At 35.8% G+C, this 19011-nt stretch overlaps 1 protein-coding gene across 13 annotated transcripts in view; it reads right to left on the reverse strand.

The window, feature by feature from the left end:
• The window catches only part of LYST (lysosomal trafficking regulator), a 242978-nt gene that overhangs the window by 91167 nt on the left and 132800 nt on the right, over nt 1-19011 (reverse strand). For 10 of the 13 annotated variants that reach the window (XM_051820721.2, XM_008268233.4, XM_051820716.2 and 7 more), the window contains 11 exons: nt 17328-17459; nt 13307-13934; nt 12138-12315; nt 10459-10628; nt 9188-9418; nt 7099-7265; nt 6022-6171; nt 4937-5089; nt 4095-4286; nt 1130-1308; nt 365-571 (listed from right to left, as the gene is read on the reverse strand). In XM_051820721.2, coding sequence (XP_051676681.2) covers nt 365-571; nt 1130-1308; nt 4095-4286; nt 4937-5089; nt 6022-6171; nt 7099-7265; nt 9188-9418; nt 10459-10628; nt 12138-12315; nt 13307-13934; nt 17328-17459 — 2387 coding nt within the window. The remainder of the gene's footprint in view (nt 1-364; nt 572-1129; nt 1309-4094; nt 4287-4936; nt 5090-6021; nt 6172-7098; nt 7266-9187; nt 9419-10458; nt 10629-12137; nt 12316-13306; nt 13935-17327; nt 17460-19011) is intronic. The other 3 variants (XM_008268235.4, XM_008268236.4, XM_002717342.5) reach the window with 3 other exon arrangements.

The raw sequence follows: 19011 nt of genomic DNA on the forward strand, positions 1-19011 counted from the left end.
CCATCCTCCACTACCCTCCCAGGCCACAGCAGAGAACTGGACTGGAAGAGGAGCAACCGGGACTAGAACCCGGCACCCATATGGGACGCCTGTGCCGCAGGCAGAGGATTAACCAAGTGAGCCATGGTGCCAGCCCTAAAATATTTTCATTAAAGATTTATTTTATTTATTTGAAAGACAGAGTTATACAGAGAGGTAGAGATAAAGAGACAGGTTTTCCATCTGCTGGTTCACTCTCCAGATGGCCATAACAGGCAGAGCTGCATTGATCCATTCATGACATTAGGCATAAAAGTATAATTTAATTTTCATTCTCAGTTCGTAGGACTATATTCACCAAAAGTTTTACTTATCAAAGACTTACTTGCAGAGATGGGCTAAGACAGTCTCGTAGTATTTCCTGATGATTTGGTTCATGAAGTATTTCAAAAATTTGTTTTCTCTCTTGTGCAGTGTGAGCTGGTGACAAAATATGCACTAGTAATCTTCCAAGCTGCATGCGGAAGGTTTCCTTACAAGACCACAGGATTTTAGCCCACTGCTGCTTAGAACCACTGGTTTTACTTGAAGCCTTGAATCAAAATAGGAATAAATTAGGATCAGACTTCTTAAATAATAATATACTAATCTCTGGACAGCCCTAAAGGTTTTTTTTGGTACATGTTTTATTCTAGATTTGTTCTAATAATCAAAGTTTTAGACATTTGAGGGTCCTTCAAAAACTTTATGGAAACATGTATTATGAAAACTTTGCATGGATTTCAATTATTTTTGTACCAAAATGAGCTTATCTTTTACTTTTATTTTCCACAAACTTTTTGAAGTACCCTCATATACATACCCATACAAGCTGGGGGTATAGTTCAGGGGTACAGCATTTGACTACATACCCATACAAATGAGAGTTTAAAAGAGATGGATACACAATAAACCATATGTATGAGATACATGAAATTTGTTCCATTTAGATAAATAAAAAATTTCAGAAAATTAAAAAAAATTCAAGTTTTCTAAGTTTCAAAAACCCTTCTGAAAGAATACACAGAAATAAGATTTTGAAAACATTTAACAAAGACACATAAAACTACTTCTTTTGTGTGAACATTTCCCATGCAATTAATTTACTTACAATAGAAACTTTGAATCCTTCTACCAGATATGTAAACATTTCTTTTTGAAATGGATTGAAAACAGAGGGTTGTTCATAATGAATATTTTCTTCAGTAATTTCAGCCTGGGAATCTGAGCTCTTGCTTTGGGTTGTATTTTCTGGAGTTCTCAAAATGTCAACAATGTCTGAATTAAATTCTTTGAATTAAAAAGAAAATTAGTTACATCACTGATACCTACTCATTATAAGTGGTAATGTTACTTGATAATAGCCTATGTAGTTAATAGTTCAGTTATAACAAAATGTGTTGTTAAGTATATTAAACATAGTAGATAAAATATACTAGAAGAAGTGAATTCACCTAAAACAATGTAGAAATTTTAAAAATAGTTAAGTCGTGGCAATCTAAATTAAAGCTTTAATTTACTAATGAAGATAAGCTAAACTGAAAAATTATTAATACCACAAGAGTCTTCTAAAAATCAAACATAAGGACCGTGTACATTAGATGGACCTGTGGAGCTTTAACTGTATGTTATCCAATTAAATTCTGTACATGTGATAATCATGGTATACACACACATACACACACACCATCACCATGGATCTATCATGTTTTTCTAATGATTAACAATTTTTCTCAAAGTTTATTTTTATTTATTGAAAGACAGAGAGACAGTGACAAAGACACAGAGAGATCTACTATCTACTGGTTCACTTCTCAAATGCCCACACAGCCAAGGTTGGGCCAGGCTGAAGCCAGGAGCCAAAATTCAATCCAGGTCTTCCAAATGGATAGCAGGGACCTGAGTACTTGAGTCATCACTTGCTGCCTCTAGGATGTATCTTTTCAGGAAGTTGGAATTGAGTTGAGCAAGGACTCAGATCCAGGCACTCTGGTATGGAATACAGGCATTCCAAGCAGCATCTTAATTCTTCTCCAGTGCCAACCCCAATGATTAACACAAACTGTTTTCTATTTTCTGCTTTGCTAGGGTTACTGAACATCTTTTAGCCTTATCTACAGTACCTTTAAAAATCTTTTTTTAACCTTTATTGGGGCATGATTGAGAAACAAAAATTGTATTTATTTTAAAGTACACAATATGATGTTTTGATATATGCATTTACAGTCAAATGATCACTACGATCAAGCTAGTTAATATATCTATCACCTCACAGCTGTCTTTTTGTGTATGTGTGTGGCAAGAACATTTTCCAAGGTGGTTTTGAGTGTATTCTGTTGCATAGCTTTTTTAGTGGCTGCTGTAGGAATTTACACACATATTTATTTATATCAGCCACTATGGAAATGCAAATTAAAACCATAATATCACTACATATCTATCACAATAGCTAAAAAAATAGTGATAATTCCAAATACTAGAGAAAACATGAAGAAACTTGAATCACTTATACATTGCTGATGGGAATGTAAAACTGTACAAACATTCCAGAAGAGTTTGGCAATTTCTTAAAAATATTCAACGTGTAACTACCATATGACTCAGTAATTGCATTCCTGGGCATTTATGTCAAGAAACAAAAGACTTAGGCTCACAAATAAATCTATACATGCAGCTTTATTTGTAACAGCCAAAGACTGGAACGAACTCAGAGATGCCCTTCAACAGGTGAATGATTAAAGAAATAGTGGGGCATACATACTATGAATATTATTCATCTAAATAAAATGGAACAATCTACTGATACATGCAACAACCAGGGTGACTCTCTAGAGAATTATGCTGAGTGAAAAAAGCCAATTCTAAAAGGTTACACACTATATAATTCCATTTATATAGCATTCTTGAGATGACAGAAATACAGAAACAGAGAACAGATTAGAGATTTTCATGAGCTAAAGAAGGGGTGGTGATGGGAGGAAAGTGGCTTTATATAAAAGGATTACCTTGTGGTGATGGAACTGGGCTGTTCTTGGTATGACTAGCAGTATCCTGATAGTGATACTGTACTATAGTTTTGTAAGATTCATTAGGATAAACCAGAAAAAGGGTACATAGGATCTCTATTATTCCTTATAACTACATGTGAATCTACAATTATTTCAAGAGAAAAGTTAGGGGGATGGCATTTTGGTGCAGCAAGTTAAGCTGTGGCCTGCAATGCCAGCATCCCATTTGGTTCAAGTCCTGGCTGCTCCACTTCCAATCCAGTTCCCTGCTAATGCACCTGGGAAAGCAGCTGAGGATGGCCCCGAGTACTTGGGCCCCTTCCACCCACATGGGAGACCCAGATGGAGTTTCAAGCTCCTGGCATCTGCCTGGTTCAGTCCTGGCCATTGCAGCCATTTGGAGAGTGAACCAGTGGATGGAAGATTTCTCTCTCTGTTCCTCCCTCCCTCCCTCCCTCCTTCCCTCCCTTTGTAAATAAACAATCTTTAAAAAGAAAAGTTAGGAGCAGTTGTTTGTGGCATAGCAGATAAGCTACCAATTGGGATGCCTGCATTCCCTATGAGAGTGCATGGTCTGAATTCCAGCTATATGCTTCTGATCCAGATTCCTGTTTTGTGCACCTAGGATGCAGTAGATGACGGTTCAAGTACTTGAATTCTTGACACCTAACTAGGAAACCCAACTAGTAGTTTCTTGCTCCTGGCTTCATCCTGGCCAAGCCCTGGCTACTGAGGGTATTTGGGGGAATGAACCAGCAGATAAAAGGTCTCTCTTTTTCTCTCTCCCTCTCTTTCTGTCACCCTTCTTTTCAGATAGATAGATAGATAATCTTTTTTTAAAAAAGAAATAAAACATACTAGAAGTGTCATGTTTTAACATAAATAGTCAGCCTATGCCAGCATTTAAAATGGCCTTTTATTTAAGATTATTAATTCCAAATAAGAAATTTCTTTAATGTTGCAGAGGTTAAGAAATGAAAACAGTTAAAAATGTAACACCTTACCAATTCCCTCTTTTCTCTTTTAATTTGGTGTCTGAAGAAGAAAACATTAATTCTACTGTCTTACCTTGGTAAACAATCCTGTTGACTGCTAGGACAGTGAGCCTCTGCAGTCTTTGTGCCAGCTCGGTGTCCGTTGCCTGGCTAGGGCTCTCTTGGCTCATTCTCCGTTGCATCATCATGTGAAGCTCATCACTTGCTACTGAACGCATTTTCATCAGAAGAGATTCGGTTTGAGCTAGGGGAAATTTTCGAGGCCCTTCAAGTATATAAATTAAAGTGTCAAATACTAATGTTAACAAGGATCAATGAAATTATTTGTATTTTTTGATTATCAGACCATGAAAAGAACTTTATTATAAAGTTAATTTATACAAAGGAAAGAAAGTAATTAAGAGAAAGTGTTTCTCCCACTTTGAAGAAATGTAACAGTATTTTTGGTTTCAAAGTTCTAAATAAGAACACTGAACCCAGTAATATAGTTTTGTGGGGGCAGATATCATTTGACAAAGTGTGAATGTTCTGTAAAACTCAAATTATTAGATAAGCATAAGCAGTTCAGAATTTCAAAATGTTTTGATAAAATATTTTTCAAATACTGTTTCATTTCCTCGTATTCCAGAATCATCATAATAATTTATAGAAAATCAAGTTTTAAACATTATGATTTCTGGATAATTACTATTGTTGAATTTTATAAAGCAGCTGTGAAAATTATACATAGTACAGTGTAGAAATCAGTCAGTGAAAATGAAGAGATCAGAAAGGTAAACATAAGTCCAGTGATTTGCTATTAAAATGATTTGGGGCATATGCATCATTTTGGATTCAATGCTACAAAAGCACTTCCTGAGAAATATTTCCCCAGATTCAACAGGTAGAAGTGGCATTCCTACACCATTACTGCACCTGCTCCAGGAGGTACCACAAAGGTAGCTTGTCCAGAATACTGGGGGGATGAGTCTTGATTTAATGGACTGAAAGTCATAGGAAGCTGACCATAGGAACGAAAATGATGTCTTGGTAGGTGAGGAATAATGGAACCCTTCATTGGAATGGAACCTTTGTTTTAAATTATGAAAACATAAATCAATTTCCATAAATAATTTCTATAAAATTGCTTATATAAGACTAAATTGCAATAGGTTTTAATGACTTATCCTCCAAGATATTTAAGTATTATACAGTGTTTGTCCAGTGTTTTAGGAAATCAGTATTTTCAGTCAGTTAATACATTTTGGTGGATAGAATTGCTTTTGAGCAAAATGAAAACAAATAAAAAATTCATATCTAAGATATATTCAAGAATAATATTGTCAGACAATGTACTCAGTTTAAGCACATTCTTCTTAATATCTACATCTCTGAAATCTCTCACGTTAAATAAGCAGGTGATAATCATAATTCAGAGGCATGGTGATATACTGAACAAAGGATATGTACTTGAAAAAGTGGGAGGGTATATCAGCAGTCATGCTACAAGCCACACAGCTGGTATAGTCTGTTTTTGTAAGATTTACTTATTTGAAAGGCAGAGTCACAGAGAGGCAGAAGCCCTTCACTTTGCCTATAACACTTTATGCCTTGCTAAGTCCTTTCTCATTCTTCACATGTATATCCAAATTTCACTTCCTCAGAGGCCTCCTTAACTCCTGATGTAAATCAGGCATAATCTCTTACTACTACCTTCTACATTTATCTATTATTTTATAATCTTTTCAATGGTAGAATCTGTGTCTGATTTTTTTACATCATTGTATCACCAACATTTGGCACAATGTTTGGCATGTGTAAGTGCTCCATACATAAAAGAATGAAAATGGTACTTAGAAAAAAGCAGGAGAGTATCCTCTGGAAAGAAAACTTACTCAAATTTTATAGCTTAATCTTTAAAACTAATAAATACTTTTAAAATGTGAATAGTGTCAGAGTATAGAGAAAGCCACTCAAGCTACCTTCAGTTTAAAATTGCTAAAACATTATTCAGTACTCACCCGCAATGCTTTTCCGCTTCTGAAACATTGCATGAGGGGGAGAAGCTGACTGGAATGACTCTGTAAGGTTTTCAGCATCATGATTTGCAGTGGTCCTTATAAATTCCATAGCAGCCTGGAGAACTCTGAGCTGTAGTGCAATAGCCATATCTAAAAACAGAAGATACTAGAATGTTTTCAAGCCATGTGGTTATTCATTTTTAAAACTATTATATATATATATATATATATATATATAATCTAATATCTAAACTGCTAATAATATTCTATTAGAAACATTTTAAATTTTTGGTTAACATAAGTTTTTGATGCTAGTAACATAAGGTTTTTGTACATAAGGTTTTTGGTACATAAGGCAAAAGTTTTAACAGCAGTTCTCATATTTTTGTTTCACATTCAGTTTAAAAGTTGCCATTAAAAAAAACTAAATGGGTGGGGGGTGGCGGCAGGTGTTCTGGTACAGCAGTTACGCTGCCACTTGGGATGCCTGCATCCCATACCGGAGAGCTGGCTGGAGTCTCAGCTACACTGCTTCCCATCCAGCTCCCTGCTAATGCACCTGGGAAGCAGAAGATGATGGCCCAAGTACTTGAGTCCCTGTCTACCACATGCGAGTCCTGGATTGAGTTCCTGGCTCCTGGCTTTGACCTGGCGCAGACCCAGCTGTTGTGGCCATTTGGGGAATCCACAAGCAGATGGAAGATCTCTCTTTTTCTCTTTCACTCTCATGCTGCCTTTTAAATAGATAAATATACAAATCTTTTTAAAGCCTAAAGGGCACTTCTACTCAACATAAGCCTTGTACTTCTACTCAGTAAGCAAATCAGCAATTTCTTCCAATGATGTATAACCAGCTACTAATTTATTACATCATCACTTTCTATCCTAGCCATTCAAAAAGGCTCCTATTTAAAGCCAACAGATATTGCCTCAAAACTGAGGTTAAACATCAGTAAAAGTTAACCCCCACCCAAACACACACACACACACACACACACACACACACACATACACACAGCTCCAATAACATGTTTGGCCACTATACAACTCCTCAAATCCATAAAAATTAAATCTTACTTTGTGTCCTCTTGTTTTTGCTATTTTGAAGGTATCCAAGCAGTACAACAAGGTCTTCAATAACTCTAAAATATTGTGAGCCTGAGGAACTGCAGGCATGAATTGTAACTGCTATGAAAAGTTGTTGTATATCACAAGCAAGCAATTTGTATTCATTCAAAGGAATGCTAAAGATAACAAGACAAAACAAAAAAAGGACATTTATAAGAAAAAGAACAATTAATTTAATACAAAGAAAACTGATTTAAGTTCCTATTCTACTAGCATGCATTCCGTCACTATTTATATATATTTACTCTATGGCAGGTGATACATATTACCCACTAGGAATAGAAATAAGACACAATTTGACACCTTTCAAAATACATAGTTTTGCAAAGGACCAGACAAATAAAGGGATCACCACAAAATGGTAAATGGTGGTAACTAATAACAGAGATAAATACAAGATACTATGGAAGCACATAAGCAGGTACCTAGTTTATACTAAGGGGAAAGATTGTGTGGGTCTGAGCAAAAATATTCTGAGGAGACTTCTGGGAGAAGGTAAACTTGAATAAGTTAACCTCTTGGATTTTCACTTTTATAAATTATAGTATTTTAAAGATTAAAAGTAGTAATAGATTTGAATATATATTAATCATTTACAAATATAGAATAGATTTGAATTAGCTACTTCTGTTCCTCAATTTTAACCTTGATAATCTACCTCCGTGTATAAAATTAGGCTTAACTACTCTCCATTTCATGTTTCCAAATTAAGCAAGGGTTAAAAATGGCAATTGTCTTGGAATAGGAACTTTCATTAAGGATAATATATTTAAAAACAAACCAACAAAAACTACTTTCAGATCAAGCATGTACTCTTAAGTTCTACCAACTTCATGTACTGTATTGTAATAAAGACTTAAGTGTTTTGAAGAAATATAATACTTAGTATTTTTATTTCTCATATGCTTAGCACACAGACTATAAACATAACAGGTGCCCGATAAAAGCTGAACTAAGTTATGTAGTCTTTGGTTTAGAGAATTACTAAGAGATGTGCTCTTCTCTTTGCAAAAATATACATAATATTTAATACTTTCATGTAAGAGAAGATGGTGCTTCTGAAGATTCAAATTTTAATATTACATAGTAAAATGTTACACTATACATCATAAGTGCAGACACAAAAGACACAAAATCTAAACAAAAACATTTTTTACAGCTGCTAATCAATTGGTGGGCAGACATTTGCTAGCATAATTAGAAATTAATTTATGGTAGCAAATAGTAATATAACACACTAACAGCAGGATAGCACAGAAAGTTCAAAACACAACCTTTTGAAAAGAGATTCAGTCTCATATTCTCTGCTATTTACCAGCATAATCTTTTTTTTTTTTTATTTTTTATTTATTTATTTATTTTTTTTATTTTATTTTGGACAGGCAGAGTGGACAGTGAGAGAGAGACAGAGAGAAAGGTCTTCCTTTTGCCGTTGGTTCACCCTCCAATGGCCGCCGCGGTCGGCGCGCTGCGGCCGGCGCACCGCGCTGATCCGATGGCAGGAGCCAGGAGCCAGGTGCTTTTCCTGGTCTCCCATGGGGTGCAGGGCCCAAGCACCTGGGCCATCCTCCACTGCACTCCCTGGCCACAGCAGAGGGCTGGCCTGGAAGAGGGGCAACCGGGACAGAATCCGGCGCCCCGACCGGGACTAGAACCCGGTGTGCCGGCGCCGCTAGGCGGAGGATTAGCCTAGTGAGCCGCGGCGCCGGCCTACCAGCATAATCTTCAATGAACTATTACACCTCTCTAAATAATAATTTTTATAAAACATTGTTAGAAGCTTGGTAACTATATTTGGTGGCAGTTAAATTTATTCTATTTGTCTTCAAGCTCTAAATATGTAAAATAAATCATATATAAAACCTCATTCTTATCCATACTTTGTTGAAAATGATGAAAAATAAGTCTTCTTCAAATTGATTTAAAATTTTTTGGGGGGAGAATTCTTTAAAAATATTCTGAAAAATCAGATGCTTAAAAGTAATCACCTTCTAAAGTATTTATCAGCTGTAATTCTAAACAATAATTTAAAACTTACTTCTTTTCTAATCCATTCAGGGCTGCCACTGTATTACATAACACATACAGTAGACCATTATCCAACAACATATCTGCTACCTTAGAACAAGAGTTCAAAATTTGGAGAAGAAGTAAAAGAGCATTATGCAAGAGTATATTGTCATATAGAGAGGTCTCTATTAGTCCCAGAATAGGAATGACAGACCACTTCTGAAAAAGGTCCATATTTTTCACATCTTCCAGGTCAAATCTATAATAAATAATACACAATTAAAAGCACATTAGGAACAATTAGTCATAAAATAAGGAAAAATTATGGCAATTATGGGCTATTTTATTAGCCTGATTTTGAAGCTAAAAAAATAAGTTTGATAAGTAAGGACTCTTAATCTGTTGTTAGATTATATACCCCTATAAGATAAATGTCACTAGAATTCCATTCTAATACACATTCGGGTGAAATAGATACACAATGTCATGGTTATTAATGGACTCACTTTAAATCATCCATGGGCCCCTGATGTCCAACCCCAAGTGCACAGGAACATTATTTTGTGCCTCATTTTGCTCATCTTTCAAATATGCATGGTGCTATTGTCCTATTTTCTTCTCAAGGCTGCTGTGAGAATCAAATGAGATAATCTAGAATTGCTTTGAAAAAGCTGAAAGTTGTATGCAAATTAAAACTATTATTGCAATTATCTAAATAAATAAATTCCTCAGGGTCTGAATTTGTCTAACCTAATAGGGAGACATACATTTCTTTCTACTGTATATCACAAACAGAAATGACAGTTTAACTTTTCTGTCATACTTTTAGTTTGGGGAAAAATTATTCTTTCATCTTTATGCTCATTTGCTAATCCTCATCATTATACTGGAGTCAAATATCAGAAATCAGTACATCCAGGAGTCTCAAGTGGGAGATTTACTAATCTCCCCAGATAATCTCAGAGCTCTTCAGGTGCTCCTGTGTGGATCACTCTTATAACCTCCAACAGTCATTTTTTCTTTACAGTTACCTTCTAATGTCAATACTACATGTCAAATCTGCACTATCCATTTCTTTCATTTGATTCAGAATTCATTTGTTTCTAGTTTCCAGCAAGTAAATAAAATACAAAAGAAGAAATATTATTAGAAAGAACACCATATGGAAAATAATAAATTGCCTTACCTGGCAAATGACAATTTTTTTCTAAAAGTGACCAAATAATTTTAAGAGTGAATTCACAAAATTTTACATTTAAGACAAAAGATCCCCAATTATGAAGTGAAAAACTCACTTACTCTTCATCAAGGCCAATACGCCGACCAAAGAACATTTCAATGAAGCACTCTAATAATTCCTGAGTTCCCTTATGAAGATACAACTGGTTGGCTAGCAGGGAAAAACCACGGTTCTTCAGGAATTTGTCTTTTTGTTCCTTAGATGCTCTATTAAAATATGCATCTAATAGCTACAGAAAAATTTAAGATAATTTAATTAATATATTGAAATTTAATATAATGCATACAAATCAAGCAGCATACCACACTTGTATGTTATGGCTTAAATTATTCACATAAAGTTATTCATATACAGATAGGACATACAGCTAAAAAAATGGCACATTAATAGCAAAATAAAGATGAACTTTATCTCTGACTACTGTGGATTTTTAATGACTCCATCTCCATGATCTCAATACTTCCATGATAAGATAAGCATGAAGCCTTACTTAAGTATAAACAAAACATCTGTGCTTAATTCTGGAGGGAAAAAACAGGGCACTAGGAGCACACGTTGGAATTCCTACCCTTCTTTAGCTTCTTAAATGGAACACATGTACACATTCTCTTTTATTCCAATGAATGTCTATCTTTTGATTCATTATTCCAAATGAGGAACTCTTCTAATTTCCCCCTGTAATACTATGCTAACCTGCTAACATACAATACTTCACCTCTCTCTCCCCTTTAATCATAGTGGTGACAGAGTGCTCTTTCCCAAGCACATAACTATTTATTGTCCTGCTTAAAAAACCACGTTTACACATAATACAAAGGGCATGTTTTACATGAATCCTTCCTTGCTTCCCTCAACAGAAATATGTTTCCCCTATGCTTCCATTCTTCTTTATTAATACTGCCATTGCGGTACTCATCACTGAGTTTCTTACATTTCACTTAGCTGAGGATATGACTCTCTCTCACTAGACTATAAACTCAACTTATATCATTCCTCTTTATATCGCACATAGCAACTAGACCACTGCTTCCACATTAAAGGTGAGTTCAATAAACACTGTATGTGATTAAATACTTATACCCAGACAAACTAAAGGTAATGAGAATCTTTAAAGGCCATTCCAACATTAGGTTTTCTTCTAATGGGAACCACTCATATCAAATATTCATTCATTCATTTGATAATATACTTAGTACCTATTATACACTAGACACAAAATACCTACCCTAATGGAGTTGATATTCCAGTGTGGGAGAGTAAGAAAATAACTACACAGATACATTTAAAAGATAATTACAAGACATAACCAGGATACTACTATAGAATAAATAAAGAATGAGGCTTCAGGGAAGTGGTTTTGACAAGGTAATCAGAGAAGGCCTCTTGGAAGTGGTGACACCTGAACTGAGATTAAAAGTAAATATCTGAAATTTAATACTAAACTATTCAAGAGATTTCCAATGTATACCTTGGTAATTTTGTGAAATAGATTCAATGTTCAGGTATGTGGATTTAGTATTAAACATACAGTTTATATGAATCAGCATAGAATCATATGGAGAAGGATTTAAAATTATATAACAAAAATATGAGTAAGAAGTAACAAACTACATTACCTCATTATTTCTAAGTATAAAGTAAAGATTTAGGTCTACTTTAACACATACTCAAAATTTTAAGTTCCATGTATACTTATTTTTCTGAAATAAAATAACACTTGTTTAGTATTTGTCCTTACTTTAATAACTCCTTGTTGTATAGCTGGTGATGGGTGGTTAACGAGGACTAAAAGAGTATCTGCTTGAATAAGTTTGTCCATCACATTTTCAAGCATAACATCAGGTAAGATGAGAAGAAGTCCACTTAACAGTTCATATAACCCACAGCATATAGGTACCAAACAGTCTTCAGTTATACTAGAACAGAGACCAAAAATGTCTTACTAAAACAACAGCAGGGAGAAAAGAACATGATGATTATCTTATGAACTGTGATGAATAGTAATAATTTTAACATGTGAAACAAATGTTCATAAGGTTTAAGAGATGTTAACTGTGATTAACAAATTTACCATCACTTCTTATCACTGAACTTTTTAGGTATATAATCTACTAAATGTTATTGTATTCTATATCTATGATATCTATTATAGTAGTCTAGTCACTGCCCCTTATGTTATTTAAATTATTTAAATTTAAAATTCAGTACTTCAATTACACCAGCTACATTTCATGTGCTCAATAGGCGTATATAGCTATTGTCTACTATATTTGACCACATAAATAACATTTCCATCTTCACAGAAAATTTCACTGGACAATGAGAACAATAAATATTATCATTTTCCTGAACTAAAGAGTTTTTCTCTAATAACTATAAATAGACCAGGGCTGGCATCATGGTGTAGCAGGTTACACTGCCTCCTACAATGCCAGTATCCCATGAGCATCAGTTGGAGGTCTGGCTATGCCATTTCTGATATGGATCCCTGCTAACGTGCCTAGGAAAGCAGTGGAAGATGGCCTAGCTATTTGTGCCCCCTTCACCCACGTGGAAGATCTGGATGGAGTTCTAGGCTCCTGGTTTTTAGAGAGTGAATCAGCAGATACATCACTCTCCCTCTCTTTTTGTCTCTCCTTCTCTCTCTATACTGTGCCTTTCAAATAAATAGAAATAATTAGATAATGCACATGATATTTTTTCTTTGGGAGCTATTTATGGTTAAGCCTTTAGTTAAATGGAATTCAGTACTACATAATAGTAAAATAAGGAGAAAGACAACTTTCTGTATGTTATTCATATATATGTTATAAGAAGTGAAATAAGAAAAATATTCTTAGAAGGGTAGAGATTCTTCAAAGAAAAGTAAAACAAAGAGAGGCAGGTACAACAAAACACCAAAGGTACCTGTGAGCACTTGCATTTCGGCTGTAGTTTGGCTCATAACCAAGGGAAAAGGTAAAATTTTCCCAATCATCAGTGTTTCTATCAGCAAGACTAGGCCAACGGCCAACAGCTGCAGATCCGTTCTGTGAAGGGAAAGCTAGCCCAAGGCTTGCAACATTGCTGTGGCTTCGCTGGAATGAGGCCAGTCCCTTTAGGTAATCAGGTCGACGTGGGCTGGACTCATCCCCAGGACTTTCATCATCAAATCTGGGTTCTGTTCCCAACTCCTTATGATCTGTTTTGACTACTGGAAATCCCAGTGTTCCTTTTGGGACACCAATGACAGAGGCACGGGCTGAGAAGATAGCTTCCATTTCACAAACAGTTTTTGCAGACTCACAGCTACTGATGAATGCATCCTCCTCGGCTTTTTTCAGTGTGTCAGAACTCCCCAAAGCATTTTGTTTCTCTGGGTGGGTAGCAACAAAAGTATCTGCTATATGTTGTAACTTGTCAATACTACATTCTAGACTTCCAGTCAGTTTTTGTGGTTGCATAAGTGGTGAAGAAGTAGGAAATGCTGGTAGGCTTCTAGAACGCAGCATGTGGGCGGCCATTTGTTGTGGAATAATATTAGAGGAGCTGTTTCCTGGTAAGAGTAAACAGAAAAATATTAATTAAAAATCTGTTTAGTGGGACCATTTCTCTTTTGTACTATAAGTCACAGCCATAGGCCTAGCCTATTTATCCAGCATTGTTAAAAAGTCCATATTTGTTAGTATTCCTAGTAAATAATGTTTAAAACTATTACATATTAAACTACATTTCTTTTATCCATTTATTATTAAAACCTTACAAAACATGTCTTTTCCTGTTTCCTTAACAAAATACAATATTGGCTGAATGACCCAATGCATTAGATTAACATTGTTACTATTGTGAAATTAAGAGAGACTTAAATAATCTCAGGCTAGTACTGCCGGGATGTGGTTGATACAGTAGAAAGAGTATAGGCTTTAACTAGATAACTGGATTCAAATGACAGTTCTATAAGTCAGGTGGCAAAAGTAAATCAAGGAAATGCATCAGATGAGTGTTAGTTTCTGCAAATATAAAATGTGGATTAAGAATACTTTGCAGGATCCCTTTAAGAGTGAAGTGAGATCTTACTTGTGATGCACCTAGCATAGGACCTGGCATATAATAGGTACACAATAAAGAGCAGTAGTTATTACTACACTAAATTGCCTTCGACAGTTCTCTCTCTCACTCTATTCTCTCCATTTCTGTCATCATCTCTTGCTGCTATTAGTGAGAAGCAATAATATTCTCGTTTCTGATGCTAAAGTTCAATTTATCACTTCTAATATTCTATGTAGAAGACTAGAAAAATCAGTCTTACTGTAAGTACATGGGACATTTAGTGCATACTACTCAAAGTATGGTTTGTGGACCAACATAATGTGCATCAGTATCACCTGCGTGACTGTTAGACATTCACATTCTTAAGCTCCAGCCTACATATTCTGAAACTGTATGTATGAGGAAGAGGCCTAGGAATCTGTTTTAACAAGCTGTCCAGATGGGTTTCTTTTGCATGTTAAGATTTGAGAAGCAGTTTTATATAGAGATAACAGACACTGAATGAACAGCTGTGTAGCACAGGCTTTTAGGCACTATAGCTCAGAAGGTTTTTCTAGTTATTTCTGAATTTTGACTAGAAGTTGTGAAAGTTGCCAAAAGATTTTGTGTAGAGGACCCGGAAAAACATGACTGTATTTGAAAATCTTTCAAAGTGACATGTGACACACATAATTTAAATCCAGATACCAAGTTCTATGCACTTCTCTATCTTACACTACTTAATATTTAGTGGTGGAGCTATAGATAAAGCTAGGCTGGACCAAAAATAAAAGCAACATTTCAGAATGGAAAAGGACAGTAGTCAGGAAAGGGAAAGAGGTATGGTCAGCTTAAATTAGGACACTTTTACATTTTTTTTTCTGTGAAAGTAAAGATGAAGTATTCTCCTTAGGGTAAATTAAGACAGAAAAGTATTAAAGACTTAAAGACTTGAATATACTTACTACAGAAATAGAAGAGGGATAATTCTCAACACACAGAAAAATAACAGAGAATCATTTAAAGCCCCACTACAGTTTTCAGTAGTGTAAGGCCAGTTGGACTAAAGCAAGGTTAGGGCTGTTCAGGTCAAGAATATCAAAAGGCCAAGAGGACAATGTGGCTAAAGTTAGTGTGAAGCAAACTGGAAGTTATGGGCTAATAGGATCTAGGCTGCACAGAGAAAGTAGAAGCAAAGGGAATTTGGGAAAGTAATTAAAAAAAAAAAAAATTGAAAGACAGTTTGTTACTAAAGAATGGATCAAAGAGGAAGAATGCATCCTTTTTGCTTTTTTTCAGCATGTCAGAACTCCCCAAAGGAGTCTGTTTCGCTGGTTGGCTGGAGGACTAAACCTGCCAGACTATTCTGTACAAAAGACCTGAAGAAACGGGGCATGACTGTATTTTAAAATGTTCCAATGCAGCTCAATTCACAATAGCTAAGATATAGAATCAACTCAAATGTCTGTCAACTGAAGATTAGATAAAGAAATTATGGGATATGCACACCATGGAATATTATACAGCAGTAAAAAATAAATGAAATCCTGTTGTTTGCAACAAAATGGATGAAACTGGAAAACATCATACTTAGTGAAATAAACCAGTCCCAAAAGGACAAATACCATATGTTCTCCCTGATCTGTGATAACTAACAGAGCATCTAAAAGGTAATCTATAGAAATGAAATTGCCTCCACCTTGCAGCGCCGGCACACCGGGTTCTAGTCCCGGTCGGGGCGCTGGATTCTGTCCCGGATGCCCCTCTTCCAGGCCAGCTCTCTGCTGTGGCCAGGGAGTGCAGTGGAGGATGGCCCAGGTGCTTGGGCCCTGCACCCCATGGGAGACCAGGATAAGTACCTGGCTCCTGCCATCGGATCGGCACGGTGTGCCGGCCACAGTGCGCCGGCTGCGGCGGCCATTGGAGGGTGAACCAACGGCAAAGGAAGACCTTTCTTCTCTCTGTCTCTCTCTCTCTCACTGTCCACTCTGCCTGTCAAAAAAAATAAAAAAAAAAAAGAAATGAAATTGACATTTTTGAGATGCAATGACTTTGAATAGTCTCAACTGTTGAGGAATAGGTTTTTTTTCTCATACTATTTGTTGAACTCTTTACTTAGTATAGAGTTAACCATATGTATATAAAGTTAATTGAAAATAAATTTTAGTGAAAAATAAGAATGGGAATAGGAGAGTGAGGAGGAAGAGGGGTGGGAGGGTGGGTAAGGTGGGAAGAACCCCTATGTTCCTAAAGTTGTATTTATGAAATGCATGAAGCATGTAATTCCTGAAATAAAAGGTTTCTGGTGGGAAAAAAGTTCCAAAGTGAAATATGTGATTTAAAAATTGGTCACATAGATAGAGTGGGATATTGGAGCTTCTGAGGTGTTTGGAAGATTTTTTGATGATGGTAAAGTCCAAGACAGATGTGTGTAGACTGGTGGATAAACAGAGGGAAAGGTCCCCTAAGCCAAGGAATGTGAGGTTGTAGTGTTATATGGCCATTCTTTTGGCAAGTGAAACCATCTAGAATGATGGACTTAAGTAAAAGAGAGTAAGACAAACAACAACAGCAAAACAAAACAAAAAAGTCTTATGAAGAAAATGGGAAAATAAACCAGAAGCACAATGAAAAGCAAACGACTATGATGAGAGAAAACAGACAATGAAAGAGCAAGATAGCAGGAATCTTACCCATTTTCTAAGTTCCAAGAACTTTTTCTAGATTGTGAGTTACTGATACCAGAGGGTACTTAAAATGATCCTTTAAATATGTGCTATAATCTTTAAGTTTCATCTTCTATTTTTTTAGTCTGAATATCAGGTTGTACTATATATCCAAAATCTGTGACATTTAATTATCTATGAATATTAAAAACTTAAGCAGAAAGGGCTATAGTTTCTTTACTACTATTTTTTACCTTCAGGTGGTGAAGCAGTAAAACCAGATGGACTTATTATCATAAATCCAGGACTAATAAGGGGTTTTCCTCCACTGCTGGAATGCCTCAGGTACATGATTGACTGTACTTTCTCCTGAAAGATCTTGCCATCTATAATCAAAAAAATTTTTGAGACAGAAAAAAAATTTTTAAAAGGATGAAAAAATATAACTCTAAAAGAAAATATCATTAAATACAAAATTTGATGAAAAAATTTTCACAGATATGGCATACTTAGTGCACACATTATATATGAGTACTTATACTCTACAATTTCTTACTACAGGTTTTATGTGTGTTGTTGATTATCACTGGTCATACTAATTTCTATTTCCTTTGAATTAAAAGTATACTTGGAATTACTTCTGTTGGGGCTGGCACTGAGGCATAATGGGTAAAGCTGTTGCCTGCAATGCTAGCATCCCATATGAGTACAGGTTCAGGTCCCAGCTGCTCCACTTCCACTCTGCTCCCTGTTAATGCACCTGGGAAAACAGCAGTGCATGACTGAAGTACTTGGGCCCCTACATCCAAGTAGGAAACCCAGATTTAGCTCCTGGCTCCTGGCTTCACCCTGATCCAACCCTGGTCATTGTGGCCATTTGGGGAATAAACCACCAGATGGAAGATCTCTCTTTCTCTGTGCCTCTGTCTCTTCCTCTCTGTAACTCTACCTTTCAAATAAATAAATAAATGTTTAAAAACATAAAAGAGAATTATTTTTATGGATTAACATTTAAATGTTCACTTTTTATACATTATTACAATCTTGCCAAGGAGATTGCTTATGTTTATTCTTTGAGGAAAAGACTGTGTCTTATATATTTATATACTTCTTCAATGTCTAATATGACTCTTAAACTAATACTTCCAGCTTAATCTTCCTTTCTGATTTCAACTGCTTGATTTCTTAAATGTACCACAAATGCAATAAATTCTGAATCCTTTTTGTGCCTTAAATCTACTCCAGTTTTGTTTTCCGGTTAGTTTTTCAAAAGTACCCATTTCCCATGTGGAAACCTGTAACTAGGGTGGGCACTATGGTGCAGCAGATAATCCACTGCGTGGGTTTGATTCTTACCTCTGCTTCTGATCTAGTTTCCTACTTATGTGCACCCTGGAAGGCAGTAGGTGATGGCTCATGTACTTAGGTCCCTACCACCCACAGGAGACCCAGAGTGAATTCGAGGTTCCTGGCTTTGGCTTGGCCCAGTTCTGGCTAATGCAGTCATTTGGGAGTGGACCAGCAGATGGAGGATGTCTCTCTCTCTTTCTCTCTCTGTGTTACTCTGCCTTTCAAATAAATGAAAGTAAATACATAAATATTAAGGAAGAAAAAAAAGCTGCAGCCATGCTTGACCAATATCTTTCTTTATCCCCATCAAGTCAGTCACCAGGTTCCACTGACTACTTTCTGTTTCTTAAATTCTTCTTTACCCTACCATAGTGTTACAAAATAGGCTTTATCATCTGTCACCTGGATTACTATCATAAATTTCTAAATGATATCCCTGATGGACATCTTGTTACCCTCAAATCCTCACAGTTAGCAGAATTCTCTTTCACACATGTCAACTCCTGTTTAAAACCTACAGTGCCTTTCTGTTGCCTGTTTAGACACCTTGGATGAAGTCTGGGCTTCTTATCTACAAGAACATCCACA

This window comes from Oryctolagus cuniculus, chromosome 13 (genome assembly GCF_964237555.1).
Source record: "Oryctolagus cuniculus chromosome 13, mOryCun1.1, whole genome shotgun sequence".
In the NCBI taxonomy this organism is placed as follows: Eukaryota; Metazoa; Chordata; class Mammalia; order Lagomorpha; family Leporidae; genus Oryctolagus; species Oryctolagus cuniculus.